Source organism: Anolis sagrei, chromosome 2, assembly GCF_037176765.1.
Source record: "Anolis sagrei isolate rAnoSag1 chromosome 2, rAnoSag1.mat, whole genome shotgun sequence".
Classification (NCBI taxonomy): Eukaryota; Metazoa; Chordata; class Lepidosauria; order Squamata; family Dactyloidae; genus Anolis; species Anolis sagrei.
This window is the reverse complement of record NC_090022.1, coordinates 165,915,655-165,940,117: the sequence shown is the minus strand read 5'-3', so window position 1 is coordinate 165,940,117 and position 24,463 is coordinate 165,915,655. Positions and strand designations below refer to the sequence as shown.

The window sequence follows — 24,463 nt, the reverse complement described above, 5'->3', positions numbered from 1 at the left end:
ATTTTGAATTTCCAGTATTGAAGTTTCCCTCTCTGTCTTGGATACAGATTTCCACAGACATGGGAAAGAAGATGAGATGTATTCTCATATACAGACTATTCATTTTTACCTCTATTTACCCAAATTACAAGGTGAAAAATGTGTTTGAACCCACCCATCTAATAGAAAGTTTTTAGTTTCTTTCTAAGATGACCACTTTAAATGTCTATAACTACTTGTGTATCAGGCCGCCGCGGATTATTCTTCATATTGGATTGACTTCCCCGCCAATAGATGTTTAGTGTTTAGATTATTTTGGCTGACATTTCATTAGGATGCTTCAGGAACTTGACATGACACTGCAGGAGTGCTGGAAAGGTCTTAACTCTTTTTTCCTTATTGTGGCTTCCTTCTTTACGCCCTCGTGCCCATTGAGAAAGAGCAGGGGTATATCTTTTTCTTTTATAGGAATGCTCAAACAATAAAAGAAATACACTGCATTGCTTAACTCTTTGTATTACAATCTGTTCTACACTTTCATTCACCCACCAAGAACTACACAAAACCATACAAACAACAAACATTAAAAGCAAGGGACTGTCACAGTTACAGATCAAGCAATGAATGACACAGCTTGCCGACACTTAAGCACAATGGGGCGCCTCACAAGCCAAAGGTGTGCATAGCGTTCTATTGTGCCTAGGTGCAAAAGGGCAGGCTTTACCAGGAGCTGTGAACTGCCCTCACTATTATGTTTTAAGGAAATTATTTAAAGTATGTAAGGTAGTTTTCAGTGAGGGAATTGACTGGATAAATAATCCGCGGATTATTTTTTAGTCTGCGGACTAAAATTTAGCACTCGGTCAAAAGCCGGCCCATTACACTGAAATCTATTATGATTGAGAACAGTCTTGGAAAAAGAAAAGAAAAGCAAAGAGCGCAAAAGAGGATGCAGCCGGGCAGACTAACCTTTAGTATGCAGACTAAATACGGCCAGGTAAAACGCACAGGAAAGCCACAAGCAGAAAACTAAAACAAAAACATGTGAACACTGAAAGGAATTTGGAAATGTTACCTCATTTGTTCATGATTATGTTACCACCATCACAGAGCCATCAAATTTTCAGTAGACTAGCTTGGTTTCATTGCACAATTTTTCTACCAGACGTCACAGAGAAAAATCCACATACAAATGTGGGCTCTGCAACAAAATGTTGTGTTGCAAAGCACTCCTTTTTAGGATCCCTGCCACCCAGCTACATCCGTTTCTAGGATATTCCACTGAATCCCTGGGCAGTGAGGGTGGTCCTCTACCCAAATGTCAGCCACCAATCTGGGGTCACTGGGACTGTTTGGGGAGACACCCCTTTAAAAAGGTTTTCTATCTCTTAAACTATTTTTTTTTCAAACATGCTGCTACATTCTGTGTGTGTGGACTATGCAATGAGCTACATAAGGATATGTGCTATATTAGTACAACCAATAAAACAAGGCAGCACTCAATGGCAGCATTACACGTTTAAAATAGTAGATTTTACTATAACTAGGAGGGCATGATACCCAGGGAAGATTCCTGGATGGTTTGTGAAACTCTCCTGAGTCAATTTTCAGGAAATGCTGAAAACTGGAGAGTGAAAGAATTCAGCACATGGCAGGGATGTTCTTCATGTTGACTTCTTAAAAATAAAACACTACAGAAAGCTGCATTTACTAAAATGAGCTGCCTACTTAAGATCTGGATTTACAACTGTCTGCAAAATCCATTATCATTTATCATCTTCATCAGCATTGTTAAACAACCACCATCATTGTTTATTTATACCCCTATGTAACTTACTGCTCAAATAAATAATGAGAAATGTCAGGAAGAGCTTTAAAAACTTCAAAATTTTAAAAATGAGGAGCAAAATTCTGCAGTTAGTTGAACCAACTCAACACTCACTTTAAAGAACAATTAAGTCATTCAAAGATCAGATAATCAGTTAAACAAACAAGAATGAGAGAGGAAAAACTAGACTCTCCTGATATATATTTAAATACACATATTTAAGTGATATGCAAATAATGTTATACACTGGTAGAGTTAAAATAAAGATAAAAAATAAAGATAAGTAAGTATAAATTGATGTCATAACTACATTACGTTTTTCCTAAAAATATAATTCAAGGAATCATTCTACAAATAATTTGTGTTATTTTAAAATATAAAAAATAGGCAATATTCTACCACAAGAAACAATTATTAAGTTTCTCATTCAGTCAGATCACTCATGGCTAAAATCTCAGCAGATTTCCTTGCAGAGACTTTCAAACAGAGGAGGCCAAACAAGTCTAACTGAAAGCAGGAACACTGGAAAGGCTCAAACTCAGATGGATGTCTGGAGAGATTATCAGTCTCATCTTGGAATTGTACCAAAAGGCCTGCATTTTGGCATTTTTCTCCTATCCAAGCCTACAAATATCACCCACACATGTATGTATTGTTAGCCACTTAAGTCCCCATGGGGAGAAAGGTGGGGTAAAAATAAAGATGATGATGATAATAATAATAATAATAATAATAATAATAATAAGTGGTTTCTATGCTATTTCCTTGTTTTTACATTGCAACAAGTGGGATTTATTCTAAACAGATAAGTTGATAAGACTTTGTTACCTTAAACCAGTGGTTCTCAACCTGTGGGTCCCCAGGTGTTTTGGCCTACAACTCCCAGAAATCCCAGCCAGTTTACCAGCTGTTAGGATTTCTGGGAGTTGAAGGCCAAAACATCTGGGGACCCACAGGTTGAGAATCATGGCCTTAAACCATCATGAAGCGTATTTTGATAGTCAAATCTTTCGTTTGATGCGGTATAAAAGCCCTTGATAAGCTATGCTGGCATTTTTGTTGATAACTCTGCAATAATGCCATTCAACTACTATTCTTATATTTGATTCATCTTCTCTATTCCTCCAACACATCATGGGAATTGACCAATGGAATAATCAATAACAATTCCCGCTAGAGAGGGATGTGTCAGGGCTGCCCTTTGTCATTGTTATTTTCATTTAGTGTATGAAGCTACTGTCATCTGCAGTCCAACAATCTGGAGATATTTATCTTAATCTGGCAATACAGCAGGGGTTACTGATAGGAATCACTATCTATGTTATAGTTCTAGGTTGTTTGCATGCAAATGCAATAGTGTATCCATATTATAATAAGTCCTCCAAACACTGACATATATTCCATCTCTTTCTGAGTGCTCATTATCTCTGGCACTCATTTTTGAACATGTTTGTTTCTGCCGTCAGTTAATATTTGCATGTGTGGTAAGAAGAAGCATATACTGAACTGGTCTAATGAAGCATTAGGATTATCTATGGTTATTTTTTTAAAAGAATATTATTAATGTACTACTGTAAATCAAACAAACTCTTAACTTAACCTCTTAACTAACTGATGTGGATTTGTAATTATGGTGTTTACAATAAATTTATTATAAATCAATATAAATAACGAAGTAGATAGCTTAGTCTTTTAGACTTTTGTTCCTAAGGATTACCTAATTGTCAGTTCTTACAGAGAAAAGGACAATTGTAAAAGACAGAAGATTTTCTCAAGAAATAGCTCAGTTCAGACACTAAGAGCCCTTCTGTATAACGTTGTGGCATTGCCTCCTTGGACTGGTTCATCAGTTAAATCCTCAGCACCAATTAGCTGGTACAAATAATATTTAATATTACAGCACAAAAATGCAGCTGTAGCGTTTTTCCTTGAATATATCCTTTCTGAAAATGTTAGCTTTTCTAGACACTCAAAAAGGAACATACATTATTCCCAAATAATTTAAAATTTGTATATTTGTCACATTTATATAGTGTCAGAAGAAGATGTACCTTAGGGCAACAAGTGTACAACACTTACACTTTTTCTTATTATTTTCCCTTAAGTTTTATCTTATATATATGTTAGAACAATCTGTGAAAGAAATGTTATGCAAACCTAACAATTCTCATACTCCCTCTAAGATAGAAGAGGCCTTCAATTCATACCTACAAAAAGCTCTCATGCTAATTTTGGCAACAGAAAATATTTATTTATTTATTTATTTATTTATTTACCGTGTTTGTATACCGCCTTTCTCAGCCCGGAGACTACTCAAGGCGGTTCACAGTCGGCAGCAATTCGATGCCTTAGCAATTATAAAAATACAGTTAAATATGTGATTCATCCTGAATCCTGAAGCAAGATATCTACTTTAATTTCACCCTGAGGTGAAGTGCCACCTGGAGTGGAGTGTATAAAGTGGAAGACCTTATTTACTCTCCAGTTGTTCTAAAGATCAAGACTTGGAAAGCAATGGAACAGTTTCTGAAGAAAGAGCTTATGCTGTGATATACACATGACTAACCACTAAAGCCGCTTGAAAGAGTAACAGCAGGCAATGCATAAGTAAAGTAAAAAGGGTTCTCTGGCTCCATTAGTTTCCAATGGGATAAAAGACATGTCAGTTCCTGACACTGGTTGGTACATCTACAAAGGAGTCTCATAATGCCTATTTAGTTGAAGTATTTTAAATGTGTGTATTAAATAGATTCACAGAAGCAATTAAAAAAACAGAACAGTCAATAAAATGCAAAGCTTAAATCATCAATTACCAGCATTATTATTACAAAGAGGTCAATGATAGAAAATAACAAATTAAAATAAATCACATTATTACCACAAGCGGAATAGCAACAACACATGACCTAATTCTACATTTTTGTTAGTTTGTTAGTGGGGAATTACAAAGGTTGCAACATTCAAATAAGTGCTTTTTTAAAAAAAATAAAAAAAACAATTATTGAAACCTTACGTACTATTTATAAGCCATTAAACAAGGAATGTTAAGTGTCACCAGAGTAATGCATCATTTAAACCAGTTGAACTGTACAATTTTTTTAAGCATCCTAATTGTCTTGTACCAATTTTATTAATTAGCATTTAAAAAAAACAAAAAATAAAGAAACGGGAGAACATAGAAAGCAGTAGTGTCTTCCTTGGATTTTAAGCAGCATTTAAACAATAAAACTCATCATTTAATTGTTTTTTAGCTATTTATTTTAAACAATAATCTAAGATTCAGTGCCAGCTAATGTGTAAGTTGTTCTTCAAGGAAAAGAGTTAGTGTTTCACTGCCTGCCCAGCAGATGGAGCCATGGATACAAGCAAACTCCCAATACCTGCTAAAGTCTAGGCTACTCAATCCCTATCCAAATCTTGTTTCAAAATATGCCTATCATAAATTATGTTGCTAGTTAGATAGTAAGCTAACCAATGCTCAGTCTTGCTTCAGGAGTAGCACCAAAGATGGTCCTAAGTCACCATTCCTTTAATTACTGGCTGGTGGTAGATTCTGGCAGTGAGGACTCCAGCTGCCCTGCTTCTTTAAGAAGACTGGTGGAGTTGCATCTCCACAGAAGTTATTGACTAACAGTCAGCATCCCAAGGGGATCTGGGCTTTCAAGCCATTTTTCTGCTCTCATTCGAACACTGTAACTCTGTGGTAGAGATGAAGGAGACCGTCAGATGGTACAGGACTTTAGCATACCACTCCATTGGCATGTGGCTAAGGTTTCCAAGAGTTGTAGCCTAAAAACTTTTGGAAGGGTGTATGATTCCCTTCTACCTCGTTGTGTAGATTTCTTAGAAAGAAATTAAAAGCTTCTAGGTTTGCTATAGCTGATCTTATAAAATGCACATAATTAACACAACTTGTATTTTGGATTCTTATTATTTACTAGCCGTCCTCTGCCACGCGTTGCTGTGGCCCACATGGGGGTTCTGTGTGGGAGGTTTGGCCCAATTCTATCATTGGTAGGGTTCAGAATGCTCTGTGATTGTAGGTGAACTATATATCTCAGCAACTACAACTCCCAAATGTCAAGATTATATTTTCCCCAAACTCCACCAGTGTTCACATTTGGGCATATTGAGTATTTGTGTAGAGTTTGGTCCAGATCCATCATTGTTTGAGTCCACAGTGATCTCTGGATGTAGGTGAACTACAACTCCAAATCCAAAGGACACTGCCCACCAAATCCTTCCAGTATTTTCTGTTGGTCATGGGAGAACTGTGTGCCAAGTTTGGTTCAATTCCATTGTTGGTGGGGTTCAGAATGCTTTTTGATTGTAGGTGAACTAAAAATCCCAGCAACTACAACTCCCAAATGACAAAATCATTTTTTTTGAGTGAAGGACATACATTGGGTTGTTAGGTGTCTTGTGTCCAAATTTGGTGTCAATTTGTCCAGTAGTTTTTGAGTTCTGTTAATCCCACAAACGAACATTACATTTTTATTTATATAGATTTATTTACGATATTTCTATCCCATCCTTCTCGAACCTGAAGATGACTCAAGGCAGTTTACAACCAGGCAACCACTTGATGCCTTAACAATGTACACTTAAAATCACAATTAAAAAAGAATTAAAAATACATACAATGAGACCTTTAAAACATATAAAGCCAATATATAAAACTGATACCTTCACTTTTAAGGAGAAAGTTAGTCAAATAAGGCAGCCCATTTTGGGCAATGAATCATTTGACCCATCTCCCATTCTGGGAAGTATACACAGGAAGAAAGAAACTCTGAGAAAAGGAATGCTACTGGTATCTTTACTACAACGAAGACAGTAGTTCCAAGTAATGTGTAATTTTGAAATGTGATATTTTCCAGCTCTGTGCTATCTTGCCTGTTGTTGTACCTACTCTGATAAAAAATCCAGATAATCCAGATAAAAAATCCAGATAAAAAATACATCTGCACACATGGAGTGGATGTGAGAACTGGGCCTGATTGAAGCTAGCCAATCACAACTCAGGGAATGTTGTGAATACTATTGGGGTTGGGAGAGGTGAATATACGACTGAGGCATTTTTCTGTTAGAAGGCAGATATGGTATCGTCCACAGTAAAAGGAAATGTTCCGGCTGCTGCATACAGGTGATGGAGAAATGCTAATGGGGACAGAAAAAAAGGCAAAACTACCCAATGCCTTCTTTGACACAGTCTTTTTCCTAAAAGGTAACAGTGCTCAACCTGGGGGTGATGGAGCAGATGATGTGATTTAGGAAATGCAGCACAGAGTAGGTAAAGAGGTATTACAGGAATATCTAAATGACTTAAGTTAGTGGTTCTCAACCTGTGAGTTCCCAGGTGTTTTGGCCTTCAACTCCCAGAAATCCTAACAGCTGGTAAACTGGCTGGGATTTCTGGGAGTTATGGGCCAAAACATCTGGGGACCCACAGGTTGAGAACCACTGATCTAAGAGAATCCTGGTCTTCAAGAACAGATGAATGATATCCAAGGGTATTAAAAGAACTGGCAGAAGTAATTTCAGAATCACTGACAATCATCTTTGAAAATTTCTGGACATAGGAAATTTCTGGACAGCAGGAAAAGTTCAAGCTGACTGCAAAAAGGCAAATGCTAACCCCTTCTTCAAAGAGGGCAAAGAGACCCAAACAATTCCCCCAAGTCAACTTGGCATCAATCCCAGGAAGGATACTAGAGTAGATCATCAAAGAGACAATCTGTAAGCACTTAGAAAGGAATGTCATGCTCACTAAGTCAACAAGGGGTTCTCAAATTTAAATCAAGCCAGACAAATCGTATCTCTTTTTTGTCTAGAGTTAAAAGCTTGGTAAAAGAAGGGGATGCCGTGGATGTAGTATTATCTTAATTTCAATAAGTCCTTTGACAAGGTCCCCCATGATTTTCTCATAAAGAAGCTAGTAAAATATGGGCTAGACAATACTGGTATTAGATGGATTGGGAACTGATCGAACTGAAAGAGACCTTACCAAGAGCTCCTTGTCATCATGGAGAGAAGTAACTAGTCGGGTGCCATAGACTTCTGTCCTAGGCTCCATGCTATTCAGTATCTTTATCAATGATGGAAAAGAGGGCATGCTTATCAAATCTGCAAATGACACCTCAAACTCAAGCGCCCAATCCAGGGAAGGATCTTGAGGAGCAAGGTAAGTGACAAGAGCCCAAGGGTTGGAACTGCAAGGACAGCCTGAAGGGGGAATCTGTCACAACTTGCCACCTGAAAAACTTAAAGAAAGAGTCAAGCAAAATGATCCAGGCTGAATCAACTCTCCCCATGAGAAAAGATTAGAACATTTGGACCTTTTCAGGTTACGAAAGGGACAAGTTCAAAGGGTGCATAATATTATATTACAAGAGGAGAAAGTGGTAAAAGAGATTTTCACGCTTTCTCATAAGGAATTGAGGTATGAATCTATTGAATCTGAATGTTTGAAGACAGGCAAAAGAAAGTATTTCTTCCCATAGCACAACGTTAAAACTATGGAACTCACTAGCATAATAATGCAAACCTAGACGAGACTTTAAAAATTAGACAAGGGGAAAGATGTGACTACATATAGCCACTTTATTTATAAATAGTATAAAGAGTTACAAGAAGGCCATGTATTTGCTCCAGTATCAGAGTTAGTATGACTCTTAATATCACTTGCCAAGAAACAACAACAAAAAATGACTTGTACCCTCTAGTTTGATTTGCAGGCTTCCCCATAGCAATTTGCTTGCCCATGGTGAGAATGCCATGCTGGACTAGACAGATCATTCTTGCAATCCAGGAACCTCAAGATTCACATTATCCTTATATTTTGCTTTTAAGGAATCTGATCTCCCCTTCTTTTCTCATTATTTTTTTGCTCTTGTTTTAACTTCAATAATTTTGTCTTGAGATTCCAGGACCTCAGAAGATCGGGAAATGGGATCCAAAGAGATCCAGAATGAGTTTATAATTTTGGACGATCTTCTGTAACCAGCTAAATAGGCTGGTTTGCAATCACTGGTGCCCGGCTGGTACAGCAGATATAATTGACTATGTAGACAAGCTCATACATGTACATATGTAGAAAGAGAGAGCACTAAGTGAAGAAATAAAAAATACAACATATGATGTGGTATAAAATGCTCCTGTTGAAGGTTCCAGAAAGCCATACTAATTTAGTATACTCCACTGAATTTTCATGCTCATGCTCAGCCCTCTGGCCGATTGGGAAGAAGAGGTATTCTTTGGTCCTGCCACCTATTATTTTAGAACTTCTCTAAATCTTACAGTTCCTCTAAAATATTTAATCTCCTTCTTGTTTCACAATGGCTCTGCTTCATCTGCAATCCTGCTTCTGTCAGACTGAGTTCACTATGAGAGGAAGTGATGCTCTTCAGGAAAGACATCATATTGAAATCTCTATATTAACTGCATCAGAAGAATGTTGTTTTTTTTCACATAAGGGAATTATTATTATTCCTCTACCCCAAGCCCCATTTGCTGTGTCCTCTTAACACTTCAGTGGCTTGGATCCCCCTTCAGAGAAGCCTTTTAAAGCTCCAAATGGGAGAATAAATGTGTGTTGTCGTCCCCGCCCCAATGATAATGAAGTTCTGTTAAAGTGAAAAAGGCTATTATCATAGACATGAACAACACATTAACAATATGTAGGTCCACTAACCAATGCAATGTACTACCCCCATCTTTTAAAATTCTCAAAATTTAACTTATAAACCTCAGAAACAGCTGTATCTCAAACACTCAAAATTATTTTAAATAGACTCACCTTAGTCCATGGATGTGCCTTAATCTGGGGAAATTTAAATTCAGTGTAGTTTGGATTCATTTCTCTAATTTGTTCTCTTGTGGGGGTTCCAAGGACCTGGAAAGTGAGAAATATGAATCAACGTCATGCAACAGGAGAAATATGCCACATACTATGTGTTCAAGTATTACGGGAAATGGAATATGGTTCTATGGACTACAACAAAAAATCTATCCATCTAGATTCCAAGTCCACATAAACTCTTTTAAAAGATTCATAGTTTTAAAGCAACAACAAATGCTTCCACAGTGGGACAGAACACAGTCTGAATTTCAAATGTAAAAAAAGTCACAGTGATCTTTCTAAGTGTGGCCAGAGTTTTGCATTTAAATTATTGAAAGTATTTGCTACTGTACTTTGGAGACACAAGTATATAATGATCTCAAATGAAGTTTGAAGTATACACCTTAATTAACCTTATTTGATATCTTAATTGTGTTTAATTACAAGGAGAAATGTAGATAAACCAAAGTTATATAAAATTATTATTTTATGATTTTACATTTCTAAATAATAATAAAAACCATACCTTTATGATTTCCACCAACTGATCTACACCACTGTCTCCTGGGAAAATTGGTTGTCCTAGTAATAGTTCTGCCAATACACAACCTGCTGACCAAACGTCTGGGGAAAAGAAAATGAGGAAACCAAAAAAATGAGATGTATGGGATTCGATCTGGAACAAAATTTCGACTCACTTCATACAATGTACTACTGCAGAACAAGTTCTGAGGTTCAGACTCAGCAATACATATTGCACAAAAAAGTTAGCTTGTGTGAAACTGTCCTAAGTCAGGATACACACAGCACAACGATACACAAATAAACATTACACAGGAGTATTAGTACAAGCCTTTTTCCAAAGTCCTTTCCTATCTCTAAAATTTTAGTTGAGACTTCACTCATGTTTGCATCTCCTTATCTATCACTCTCACGGCTTCCTCCCAACCATAAAGTCATGCCATGGTGCTCACTCTCTTCCTCTCTGACACTATCCCAAACTCTGGACTCCTGTAGACACCCTATTTCTTGGGCTGGAGAACTGTTGTTCCAGAAATGCAAGCTGAAACCTCTCTTGGATAAGTGGAGCAGGTTCCATGGTTTGTTAGATTTTGTGTCTTATTTAATAGTCATAAAATTTCAATGAAAGATTTGTGATAAAACCAGTAATTGAACACTAGTGTGCTATGAACGTATGAGTTATGTGCCTATGAAGACCTTTATTTAGAACACTTTGGAGCTGAGTTCTTTGGAATGGAACCCATCCCTTCCCTTCCAATGACACTCTTAAATGGCATGGTTCCCTGTTTTCCGCTCAGTTCACAATCCACTGCAACAGAAAAGTACAAAATGGCAAAATAAGAGACCAATATAGCAATTTCTAGATAAAAACCCCACCCTTGTCCGTAAGTAATGCAGATCCACACTGAGTATACAATGTTCTTTACTCCTACTGGCAGAAGTAACCAATATTGAAACCAACAACATAAGTAGGCATTGATTACAGGTTATTAGGGACCAAAAGGGTCTGAGTGTAAGCGTTCACTGAATAGGCACTGAGGGAAGAAGAAGAATACAGGGAGTCCCTGAGTTACAAACTTCCAACCTATTTATTTATTATTTATTTTATTTACAGTATTTATATACCACCTTTCTCACCCCTGGGGGACTCAAAGCGGCTTACAAATGACCCATAGTTAAGAAAGGGGGAGAGACAACAGGAAGTGAGAGAAATATACCCCTAGAAGGGAAATCCACTGCCTGAAGAATTATCATGGGGGAAGAGGTGTCTCCACTGAAGCTGTATCCCCAATCCTTGTTTAGTTTTTATTGTATTAATTGTATTTATGACATTGTAAGCATTGAATTTTGCCCTGTTAACCGCCTTGAGTCGCATACAGGCTGAGAAAGGCGGTATACAAATACAGTAAACAAACAAACAATCCTAGTTTCCAGAAAATGAAAATATTCTGAACAAGGGCACAGACAACAAACAAAACACCATATGGTGGCGGCCTAGCAGAGCTGTTAGAGCTGGGGGCATTTCTCCTCCCCCCCTCCCCATATGAGGTTAGGCAGTTTTTTAAAAAGCCTAGCTCATCTAAGATGCCATTGAATCTAAGCAGCATTCTATTTTTGAAGCCCTTTAAACAGTAAAAAAGTGTGTGGATTCGATGAAATGTGGTACAGGCAATCACCAAGTTACAAACAATAGGTTCTATAGGTTTATTTTTAATTTGAATTTGTTTGTAAATTGGAATAGGTACATTTTTAAGTGTAACTTCAGCCAAATATGTATATATTAGCTTTGGATAACATAGGGAAGGGTTAACACCCCTGTGGTTTTTGTTTTCACCTCTCTTTCCGTCCCCGTGATAACTAGATTTTTAAAAATGTAACTTGTTGGGAAGGAAGTATTGATAATAAAGCTTAAGTGGAGACCCCTTTTCCAATTATAACTCTTCCAGGAGTGAATCTCCCTTCTATTGAGTAGATTTCTCTCACTTCCTGTTGTCTCATCCCTGTTTTGAACTATGAGTCATTTGTAAGTTGGACGTTTGTAACTTGGGGACTGCCAGTATTTTTTGAAAAAACTATTTTCATATAAATTTAGGTATCAAATATATTCAAAACCAAAATAAACACATACCTATACTGGAGGTATAATCTGTGGCTCCAAAGATCAACTCTGGCGCCCTATAGTACCGAGAGCAGATGTAAGAGACATTGGGCTCTCCACGAACTAGCTGTTTTGCACTAGATGTGAGGAAACAAAGAAAGACAGGCATTATAAAATAATTGTGGTTATTTCATATACATGCTTGTTTCAAGATGAAACTTCATTTGCTACATATAATTTTTCAATTTCTCCAGAATGAGAAAAATACATTATTATTAAGGATTGGAGAAGCAAGGTAAAGCATTGCAATATTTTAAAACTTATCAGATGGCCACAAAACAATGAAATACAAATGACTTCATTAAACCTGAGGAATATATATTGGGTGGAGTTATGGAAAATTTAAAGTTTTCACTCCTCAAGGCCCCCGTCCAATTTGAATGAATGAATGAAGCTTTATTTATATCCCGCCCCATCTCTCAAAGGGACTTGGAGCGTCTTATAACAATTTGACCCCACTATCAGGATACAAAAATAGGGAAAAGCTTATGATACTAAATTGTTAAATTATTAAAACAATGGAAAATTACACTTGCATTATTTGAAATTTGCATTAAAATAGAAAATTCATTTCATAAATGTTGTAATTTATAAAAGCAAAACTAAATACTTCTAAAATGTTGATCTGGTGCTAGAGAGACCGCAGAAGATTCAATCGTTATAACTGTTATAAAATTTTAATTGTGTGTGCACCCAAGGACAAATTTTGTCTTAAAATTTGGCCTTGCATAAATTTAATAAGATAATACAATTTAATAATTTATATTTAGCAGTCCAATGTTAAGTGCTGCTAAATAGAAGTCATTTTTATTTTTAAAAATATTTTTATTGAATGTTTCTAAAAACATAAAAAATACACCTGGAAAATAAAACAAAAGAAAAAGAAAAAAACCATAAAGTAGTTAAAAAGAGAAAAAAGGGAAGAACAGAAGGGTGAAAACGCAGAAAGGTAACTGACTTCCAATATTATTCTCAGCAGTTATTTAAAAATAATACATTTATAGCTTTCGAATCCATTAGCTGCCATCCTCCTCACTAAACAGTCTACCTACTAATAAAACTTACCAAAGCCTTCCAGCTATTTTCTATAAAAAGTCAATAAAGTGTTACAAGTGTCATCAAATATTACTATTGACCTTAAAAATCTTGACCAACTAACAAATCTTATTCTAGCTGTCATAACATTGATCTCCTTTCGTAAGTTACACACTTACACGCAACTTCTAGTTACAAATGGGGCTAAGACAACAGAAAGTGAGAGGAAATCTGTCCTAGGAGGCGAAATTCACTCCTGGAAGAGTTATCATGATTAAAAAGGTGTCTCCACACAAGTTTTATTGCCAATCCTCATTTCTACAACAAGCCAAAATTTTCAAAATTCAATTGTCAAAGGGAACAACTGAGGTGTTAACCCTTCCCTATCCTATCCAAAAGCTAAAAAAGAAAAATTGCTGGAGTTACACTTTAAAAAATGTACCCATTCTGTATCTCCTCTTCTGTAAAAAAATGTCTCCCATCTTTTATTATTTGTATTATAAATTGTTTTTGTCTTTTTTGTTAGTTTTTTGCCAGTAGTTTCCTTGGTTTATTAGCATTCGCAAAGTAATTTACTTTTAAGTATTTTTTTTTTGCAATTTGTTCCAAAATTTTTGAGTTTCTCTGTTTTTTCAATTATTTCTAATTCTAAATGTAATTTCTTATCTCCTGGCTTTGATTTTAGTAGTGCTTCTTTTTCTCTAATTTCTTCTATAAATTGCCTTGTTCTTCTTGTCTTTTCTTTTTTTCTGCATATTCCTTGTTGTATAAAATACCCCCTTCCCCACTGCCTTCTAGCATCCTATAAAACTTCACTTTTTATTCCTTCTTTGTTGCTTAGTTGTTTAGTTTCCTATTTTTCTCTCTCTTTTTCCGATTTTAGAAGATTCTCATTTAGTCTCCATCTCCTCTTTCTTTTTTCTCTCTCTTGTATTACCATTATCATTGGGCAATGGTCAGTATTCACTCTGGGTAGTATTTTAATGTTATTTATTTTTGTTATTAATTAATTGGTGACCCATATCATGTCGATTTGAGAACATGTTGCATGTCGGTCTGAATAGAAGGTGTAGTCTTTTACCGTTGGGTTTTTTATCCTCCATTTATCCTGTAATAATAGCTCTTTTTTAATTGTAGTAAGCTAAATGGTAGTTTTCCTCCATTTGAGTCATTCCCATTTTTCTTAGTTTTATCAAGGTCGCAGTCTAATACTCCGTTAAAATCCCCTAGAATTATTAAGTTTTCATAATTCTGCTCTTGTATTTTCTTCTTCAGTTGTTTAATGAATTTAGATTTTGCTCCCGTAGGAGCATAAATATTGCATATTAGAGTTTCTTGATTATTAATTTTGGCTTTAACCCCTACCATTCTCCCCTCTTGATCTTTAAATTCCAGGGATGCCTCTATTGTTTCCTTCACATATATTACGACCCCTCTCTTTTTTTGTGGTGCCGAGGAGTAAAACTCCTTCCCAATTTGCTTTTGTGTTAAATATGTAGTCTGTTTATGTGCGATGTGGGTCTCCTGTAAGGCAATTAAATCATACTTCTCTTTCTTTAGTTGGTTAAATATTAATTTCCTTTTATTAGGTGTGTTTAAGCCATTTACATTATTTGAAAATATTGTCACTGTCATTGTCATTTTATTCATTGGGTTCATCCTGTTTGTCCTAGGCATCAATTTGCTGTTCCTTCTAGTCTTCAGATGAGTTGGGTCTAGGTCTTTTCTTCTTCTTCTTGTTTCCTTTCCGCTCCAGTTTTCTTTTCTTATTTCTGTTTTACTCTTGCCTCTTCTCTGTCTCCCTCTTTCTGATTTGTTTCCATAATTTTCTTAAATTCTTTGTGGAATTCTCTCGCTTTCTCTTCTGATGTTAACCAATGTTTGCATTCGTTAAATGTCACTGATATTCCTTTGGTCCTTTCCCATTTGAATTTTATTTGGTATTTTTTAATTTCATCTGTTAGAAAGTAATCTTTCTTTATTTTACTCATGGATGTTGGGGTGAATTCTTTTAATATTATTACTTTTCTTCCTCTATACAATATTGATCCTTTTAATTTAGCTTTTAAAATCTCATCCCGAACTCTTTTTCTTCTGAAAGATACGATGATATCTCTAGGAACTTTATTTCTTCTGGCAAAATTCATATTTATTCTTTGTAAGCGGTCTATATTTTGATCCATTTCTTGTGTTGTTATATTTAATATTTCCACAGTCATCTCTGTGATTATACTTCTTATATCCTCTTCTTCCTGTTCTTCAATATTTCTGAACCTCAGCTGGAATTCTGTTTCTTTGATAGCCAGTAATTCCTGCTGTCTTTCTAATTTCTCATTTATTTCTTCCAGTGTATTAATTTTTGCTTCTGCTTTCCTTTGGGTTTTTTTCAGGGCTATATTGTCTTTTTTTGATTTCCTTTATTTCTTGCTGTATCTCGCCAACTTCCTTTTTTATTTCCAACATTTCTTCTTTTAGTTCTTTTCATCTTACCTATCTCCTCTTGAATCATCTTTTGCATATTTTGTTGCACTATTCCTTGATTTTCCTGTATTTTATGCATTTCCAACATCAGGTCTTTCAGTGATAGTTCCCCTTGTATTGAGTTTCTTCTTACTGCTGTAGTTGTTATTGCTTTATTCATTTTTGTAGTAGTTGTAAATTTGTCCCATCTGGTTTTTCTCCCTTTTTGTTACCTTAGGGGAGGTTCTTTGTCGGTCCTTTTTATTTTATTTTATTTCTCTTCACTATGTTGTTTCTCTCATTTTTATTATTTCTCTTCATTTCTCTTTGCTCTCAGTCTAAGTTTCTTCACTTAGTACTCTCTCTCTCTCTTTTTGGAAGAGAGAGAGTTCTTACAGTGTGTCCTCTTATTGATTTCCATCAATTGTGCTGTAATCCATTCCGCAGTATTTCTCTATATTTTTTTATTATTTTTAATACTCTTTTCCCTTTTGTTTCTTTCACTATTCGTTTGCCTGTTTCTTACCTTTGAGGCTTCTGGGGCTTGCTGGTTTGTTGGCGGGGCTTGCTTCTTTCATTGGCGGGGCTTGCTTTGTGGCTTCTGGGGCTTGCTGGCTCGTTGGGTCCTTAATATATTCCTATTCCTTTTCTTTTACTTTCTTCTTGCCCCCTCTGCCTCCTCCATCTCCGTTTCTCCTTCTGGTCTTCCTTCCGCCCTTACCAGTATTCCTTCAGTTGCCCTTCGCCGCTTTTGCCCTTCTTTGTTCTACTTCCACCCTTTCTTGTATGTCCTACCCTTCTCCCTCACTGCTTCCTCTCTAACACTTCCCCTACGTCGCTTCCTGTTCACCGGGTATCTTCCATTTCTTAAAGCTGCCGTGCCTCGGATGCGGGGAGGGTGAGTTTCTCACAAGGAATGGGGTGATTGTGGGACGCGGGGGGGGGGTTAACTTTCGGGTTTTGACTTCTCGCCCCTTGCTGCCGTCATCTTGCCTTCATCCAGAAGTCCTTATATAAGTTTTTCTTAAGCTAATTCAGTATCATGAGTCAGATGTCAATGTAACATACATGATGTGAAATCAATAGAAGCTTTTTTGCCCCTTATAAATATTTAAATCTAACACAAAGCTTTCACCTAAATCTCAGCCACAATATTAAGATTATAATCCGTATCCATCCTGATCTTGAGCACTCTCTGTGCACTTCCATTATTTTTCCACTCTTCTCCCCTTTTATTATTTCATTAACTGCAAAGATCATAATTTCTTCTCCGGTATAAAAATCTTTACTTTCAACAAGAGTTCTCAATAAAATACTCTTCTCTAATATTAAAATTTTGATCTCAGCAGGCTAATCCATTTTTTCTCTGAAAGTACCAAGCTATTCCAGTCCATTTCAAATTCATCCTTCTGGCTAAAGACTCCAAGCATATATATTTTGGTGCTTTTAAGTTTTGCAACAACTTCTTTTTATCAGCATCCGGTTGATCTCCTCTCTCAAAAACATTAACTTTTTATAGATTTCTTCAAAACATTCCTGGTCATATGACCAATCCTTCGCCACAAAATCCTCATCTATTTTGTTGTTGTCATCTTTAATATTCAGCAAATTAGTCAAAATGATTTTTCCTTTATCCTGCTACAAATAAGGTAGCCAAGTGGCAGCTTATCTATTATCCCCTCCCCCATTTTAAATTCAATTTTAACAGAAAAATACAAATTAAGAAAACACCAATGCCTATTCATATATAATCTATATAAATAAAAATGTAATGTTCGTTTGTGGGATTAACATAACTCAAAAACCACTGGACGAATTGACTCCAAATTACACAATACACCTATCAGGCCAACGAGTGACCATCACTCATAAAAACAATGAAAAACACTGCAGAAGAGACTTTAAAAGCCAAAAAATAAAAAATACATTACAACGCATGCGCAAAACCACATATATACACAAACATACATATACACACATATATATATACCCATACATATGCACAGGGTGGGCCACAGCAACGCGTAGCACAGGATGGCTAGTCATAAATAATTACGTAACTATACCCTTTCCCTCACAACATACATCTCTACTCTAATTGCATGTAAATGTAAAAGACATACATTTCTACATAAATTAGTTTTTAAAAGAGAATTTTCTCCTCTCTTTTTATTAGTTCAACCTTTTCTTTCTTCCACCCTATATCCAGCAAGTTATTTACTTCAACTTGTTCTTACATTAACAAATGAATATCCAAAAAGCTTATAACTCCAAACGTGTACATTAAAAATCTGTTTATCTCCTTCAGATATATACTGAAACAAAGGTTTCCATTATTCTAGGAAGATGTTCAGCTATTTATCCTTCAACTAAATTGTTATTATTTGATCCTGCCATAAAAACAATGTATCCCTTCATGAAAAACAATGCCTGTTCCCATGACATCTCCCAGTCTTTAAAAATAATCCACCATGTTTATTTCCAAACAAGGAAAGAAAATATTTCAAAACTTTGCGATTTAATGTTGCTATACCTGTCATTCCTTCACAAATTAAATCTGCATCCATACACAGGGTATTCGTAAAATAGTCCTTATTATCTGTTTTTTTAATCCATAGACTGCCCAAAAAGAAGTAAACTCACTAAAATAATGCTATCCCTGCAAAATGAAATATCCCTTTAATTAGTTAACCATTTTCAGATCTTAAGTGAAAATATAATTAAAGAAAGTGTGATTCCAGATTTGCTTTCAGAAGGATGAGTATGATGATATCCCGTGGGACTCCCCACACTATTTGTACCCGACCACTTAGTTCCCATGGTCACAGCATCGGTAGCAAGGTTCCTCAGCAGTTGTGGGTGATTTCCCATTCTCCTCTTGATTCAATGAGTCATCTACCAGCTAGAATGTGTCTCTGTGCTCTGTGGTCACTGCCACCAAAGCTTCATGCCACTGGATGGGACCTCACTCTGTGAAGACTGTGTGTTTACTGGCTGTGCACTGACCTCCACGCATTAAAAAAAAACCTCACGCACAGGTGTCTTCCAAGAAAAATAAAAACAAACTTAACAAAAAGTCCCATAGCAGCCCTTTTAAGGATCCACTCTGCTCACCCCATACAGGGAAGGGGCTAGAAAAGGTGCCCTAAACAACCCTCTCTTATCCCTGACTGGACTGCCACGTCCAGTGAGATCACCACCCTGCGGCCAAAAAAGAAAAATGAACTTTGGAACATGGAACGTATGGACACTGATGGACAACACTGACAATGAATGCTCTGAATGCAGAATTGCTATCATTACAAGGGAGCTGTGACGCTTTAACATTGACATAGAAGCACTTCAGGAGACCCAGAGAGCAGGAGAGGGACAGGAAGGAAGAAAAGGAAGGCTACACCTTCTTCTGGAAGGGACTGCCTGAAGAAGAATGAAGAATGCACGGAGATGGCTTTGCAATCAGAAATGGTCTGGTGAAACAACTGACCGAAGCACCCATTAGCATTAACGAACAACTCCCAACCATCCAAATTAACCTTGCCAAAAACCAACAGGCAACCATCATAAGTGCCTATGCACCAACACTGATGAAGACATCAAGGAAAAAAATTACTGTCAGCTGGACACCGTTCTATCAGAGATACCTGAAGAGGACAAAATCATCCTCCTGGGGGACTTTAATGCAAGAGTCAGCTGAGACTTCGACCTTTGGCCAGGGACCATAGGAAAAGACAGGGTTGGAAACAGCAACCAAATGTGCAGAACACAACTTTGTCATCACCAAAAACTGTGGCATAGACACCGAGAACTGGAAAGTCTTGGCCCTCGAGCGCTCTAGCTGGAGGTCAGCTGTGACCAGCAGTGCTGTATAATTTGAAGAGGCATGAATGGAGGGTGAAAGAGAGAAATGTGCCAAGAGGAAGGTGTGTCAAGTCAACCCCGCTGGGACTGTCTTCCACCTAGAAACCAATGCCCTCACTGCAGGAGAACATGCACATCAAAATAGGGCTCCCGAGAAGCCTACATACCCACCTCCAGGACACCATACTTGGAAGACAATCTTACTCGGACAATGAGGGATCACCTAAGTAAGTAAGTTGTGGTGACAAGTATCACAACTATTCACTGAGCATTCTTTTTTCCTCATCAGTTATCATTACTATGAATGCATTGTATATGTAGCCCAAGGCAATTCTTCTTCCAGTGTGGTCCAGGGAAGCCCAAAGGTTGGACACCCCTCTTCCAGAGCTTTACTGAATCCCATGCCCTATATATGCACAACTCCTGCCAAATCTCCAGATACTCTAAAAGGAGCAGCTAAAAGAAACTAGGAGATGCAGGACACAAAGAGGGGAAGATGGGCAGAGTTGTGACTTCATAGATGATAACGAAAAGAACTACACCATATATACTCGCGTATAAGCCAACCCAAATATAAGCCGAGGCACCTAATTTTACCACAAAAATTGGGGAAACTTATTGACTTGAGTATAAGCTGAGGGTGGGAAATGCAGCAGCTATTGGTAAATTTCAAGAATAAAAATTAAAATAGATGCCATTAAAACTACATTAATAGAGGCATTAGTAGGTTAAATGTTTTTGAGAAAGGCTGACTTGGGAAGGGGGTAGGAAAGAAGGACTAGAAACAGGAAAAAGTTGGAATGGGAAGAGGTGTTTGAAAAAATGGGAAAATGAGGTAGAAAGGGGGTAGCTGGAAAAGTAGGACAGAATAGGATGGGAAGGGGGCAACTGGGAAGGGGGAAAGATTGAGGTGGGAAAGGATGTCTGGAAACTGGGAAAGGTTGGGACAGAAAAGGGGACTGGAAAGTGGGAAACTGCAGTGGGAAAAGGGACAAGACTGAAATGGAAAAGAGAGACTGGAACCTGGGAAAGGCTGGGATGGAAAGTGGAGAGGGGATGGGCAATGGGGGTAGTAAACACTGGGATAGGAAGGGGGAAACTAGAAAAAGGGAAGACTGGGATGGGAAAGGGTGCTAGAAAAGTGGGGCGGGGGACTCAGGTGGGAAGGGAGGAAAGTGTTATCTGCCTCGGCCAAGAAGTGACAAAGTCCGGGGTTGCCTCCTCCTCCTCTCCCCTTCCCCAGAAGGGAGACCTGAAAGCAGGGAGGGGAATGGAAGCACACAGACAGCTGCTTGATTGGTGGGGACGGGAGGGAGAAGAGGCGACCCCAGGGAGCTGGTGGATCATAGGAGGGAATGGAAGCACGAAGGGGACTCCCCCTCCTGTGATCCAGCAGCTGCTTGCTTGCCTTGATGGCCAGCTAGAGGAATGGCAACAGTGTCCCTTCTCCTCTTCTTCCTCCTCCATGGCTAACAGGAGGAGGAAGAAGAAAAGGAGAAAGGGGACTGCTGCCGTTTCTCCTCTTCTTCCTCATTCTCCTCCTCCAACTGGCCATCGAGGAGGAAGAGAAGGAAGAAGAGGAGTGGTCCCTTCTCATCCTCTTCCTCCTCGATGGCCAACTGGAGTAGGAGTAGGAGCAAGAGGAGAAGGAACTGCAGCAGTGGCCCCTGTGCTGCCTCCCCCATTTCTCCTCTTCTACCTCCTCCATGGCCAGCTGGAGGGGAGGAGGATTGGCAGGAACAGTGGCTACAGCTGCATAGAAGCTTCACCTGGGGTCCTTTGTGCCACCTCCACCGCTTGTCCTCCTCCTCTATGGCCAGCTGGCTTCGGAGCCGTGCCTCCAGGCTCCGCTGCTGCTTAACCCGGATATAAACCAAGGGAGGATTTTTCAGCCTAAAAAAGGGCTGAAAAATTGGCTTATATCCGAGTATATACGGTAGTTTCAGGTAAGCAACCTGTTCTTATTCTTTGTGGTCTCAGTGAATCACGCAAATGGGTGACTAGAAAGCTACCAACCATATTATTGCAATTTTCTTCACACTTAACAATTATTAATAAGTCTTTCTGACACATGGTAGGTTTCTAGAATAGATGATGGCAAGTTTTATTATTTTAATTATGCATCACTCAACATGCCTTGGGTCACATTTGGCTCTTAAACTTAAAATGAACAAATTAATTTTGATTAAAAATTACAGAGAACATGTGATACTCAACTATATGGAATGCCTATAAATCTATAATGAAGATTCACAACATATCAGTCAACTGTAAGAAACAAATACAACAAAGGAAAGGATTCTAAGATCCTAGTTTGAAACACTTGACTTGTTAACAAATTATTATTTCAACACACCATCATTGGTCTCATCCAAGAACAACTACAATGTGATACTAACCATGAACAGAAATGTTTCTATCTCCTCTCTCCATAGCATGGAGGAAATGGGAAAGCATCTTTTTTTCCTCTTTCACTATGTATATCCAACTATTGTCATTCCAAAATATGAAAGATTGTTAAATAAACACTTCTGATTCCAAGCATTTCAGGCAAGGGAGGCTGTATGCTAACAAATGAAAGCCTGAATTTCTGGGGAAGATTTTGAGCTGAAGTTTTTCTGCATGTTTGGACAGTTTCAGTCTCTGCTCCTAGTGAGAAAATTGGGGGAGGGGGGGGATGAGGGGGATAGGGAGGCTGCTCCACTCAATTACAGTCCCCCAGAGGAATACATAGGAAAGACTTAGGGTGGATTTACTCTATCTCTCTGTGTCACTCTACTCCTACCCAATCCTTCTTCTTAGTTATCAGAGATAGGAAGGCAACTCAAAATAGAGAGAAATCTGCCAACATCCAGACTGATACACCAAGGCTTCCTAAAGGAGTTTCTGATGTAACTATCTTAAATCAAAGAAAGAATCTTGGAGGCGTATCAAAGAAGGTGTAACTGGAAGTTGAAGGGAGGCAAGGCAGAAGGGCAGAAAGCAGGGAGATGACTTTGTCCAAAACCTGGCCTGCTAAGAAGGAGAAGGTGTTGTTGGTGCAAAACAGCAAGGCCACCAAGTCATTGCAATAAGAGGCCTCTCAGAAGGGCTGAAGGGTTAGGGTTGAGTTCCCCCAGGTTTTCAAGGAGCAAGAAATCAGCACCATGGCAGGGATTAGTCTTTCTTTCAGATTTTACCAATACTGACCCAGATGAGAGTTTACTCCAGCCTGAAATAATCTAAAAGATGCACTGTCCATTTCTAATCTCCCTGTTGCATCAGGGAAGCCCAAAGGAGCTGCCACCACCATTTCCGCATCAAAGTTACATTGAGTCATTAATGTTGACGCAAGTATTTGAGGTTGAATCCCCCCACAAAGATTTCTTGACTTATACTTGAATTGATATGGCAGAAGTATATATGGTACTTGCAACTAGTTGATTCAAGCACAAAAACCAACAAGACAGTTTATTAATTTTGCCAGCTTCAAATATAGCCCTGTGAAAATGGAAGCATTACTATTCTACAAGTTAGAATAATCTTCAGACCAATCAAACCTTACTATCAGGTTTTTCCCCCCAGATATGCTTACCTTCCAAAGTCACAAAGTTTTAAGACAGCTGTGTCGGGATCCAGTAAAAGATTCTGTGGTTTTATATCCCGATGGCATATTCCAAAGGAATGGATATAGGCTAAACTTCGGAACAGCTGATACATGTACAACTGAAACACAAGAATACAGTGGATGATGCATACTTTTCCTTGCAAAACTGTGACAAAAGGCAGAACTGCCATAATAATATTTCTATAATAAATAATATAATGCATATATGTGATTAAAAACAACAATCAGAAGCTATGTTGATGCTATAGCTTATTTTTAAAAGCAGTTAACAGAATAGCAACAACCACAGCAAAATAAAAACATGATAAACATCTACTTTGTATGCTATTTAGATCAGGGCTTCTTAAGCTTTTTCCATTCACAATTCCTTTCCACCTGAGACATTTTTACATTACCTCAGGTAGATAGGTATATAAAATAGGTATAATATCAAATGTTTACTGATAAGAAACCAGCATTTGCAAGGCTTGCTAAACAAGCTGATTTTCTTTTTGTGGAGTACAGCTGAAGCATTCTCTGCAAAGTCCACTATAAACACTTCATGTTATTGCTAATGGTAACAGTGCATGGTTTCTGAATGCCAACCATTTACACATATCCGAGCAACAACATGAAGTGTTTATAGTGGAATTTGCAGATAATGCTTCAGCTGTACTCCACAAAAAGAAAAATAAGCCTGTTTAGCAAGCCTTGCAAACGCTGGTTTCAATTTTTTGTGTGCCCAACACTGAGCTAAGGGAACTCCATGCAATGTTGGGACCCACAGTTTAAGAAGCAGTGCTTTACACCAATCCCCTGCTCCATGCAGACAATCTTGAAACAGAGCGTCACAAACAAATAACTGATCAGGCATTTACTCAATTATCTTTCAACATGGGAAATCTGATTACTGTTCTTAGCATTGAATCCTACTGTCAAACTACTTTTATCAACAAAATGTTTAATCAACACATGTCTAATAGCTGCTTTCCTGTAACATCTACAATTACAATCTGGCCTCTGTGACAAGTATTTTGCCCTCTACAAGCATTTTGCCCTCTCTTCAAGTATTTGAAAAGTTCCTTAAGTTTTCTTCAGAAGAAACATACTTAGCTCCTCTAATCATTTTCTTGAAGGAGTTATTTTCCATACCACAGATCATCTTCACATTAATACTATTTATTCCCATTATGAGTA

At 37.6% G+C, this 24,463-nt stretch overlaps 1 protein-coding gene across 2 annotated transcripts in view; it reads right to left on the bottom strand.

Moving 5' to 3' along the window:
• Nucleotides 1-24,463, bottom strand: part of GSK3B (glycogen synthase kinase 3 beta) — an 89,408-nt gene that overhangs the window by 21,666 nt on the left and 43,279 nt on the right. For both annotated transcript variants that reach the window (XM_060763396.2, XM_060763397.2), the window contains exons 5-8: nt 23,255-23,385; nt 12,298-12,404; nt 10,174-10,271; nt 9,606-9,701 (exon numbers count right to left, since the gene is read on the bottom strand). In XM_060763396.2, the coding sequence (XP_060619379.1) occupies nt 9,606-9,701; nt 10,174-10,271; nt 12,298-12,404; nt 23,255-23,385 (432 nt within the window). The remainder of the gene's footprint in view (nt 1-9,605; nt 9,702-10,173; nt 10,272-12,297; nt 12,405-23,254; nt 23,386-24,463) is intronic.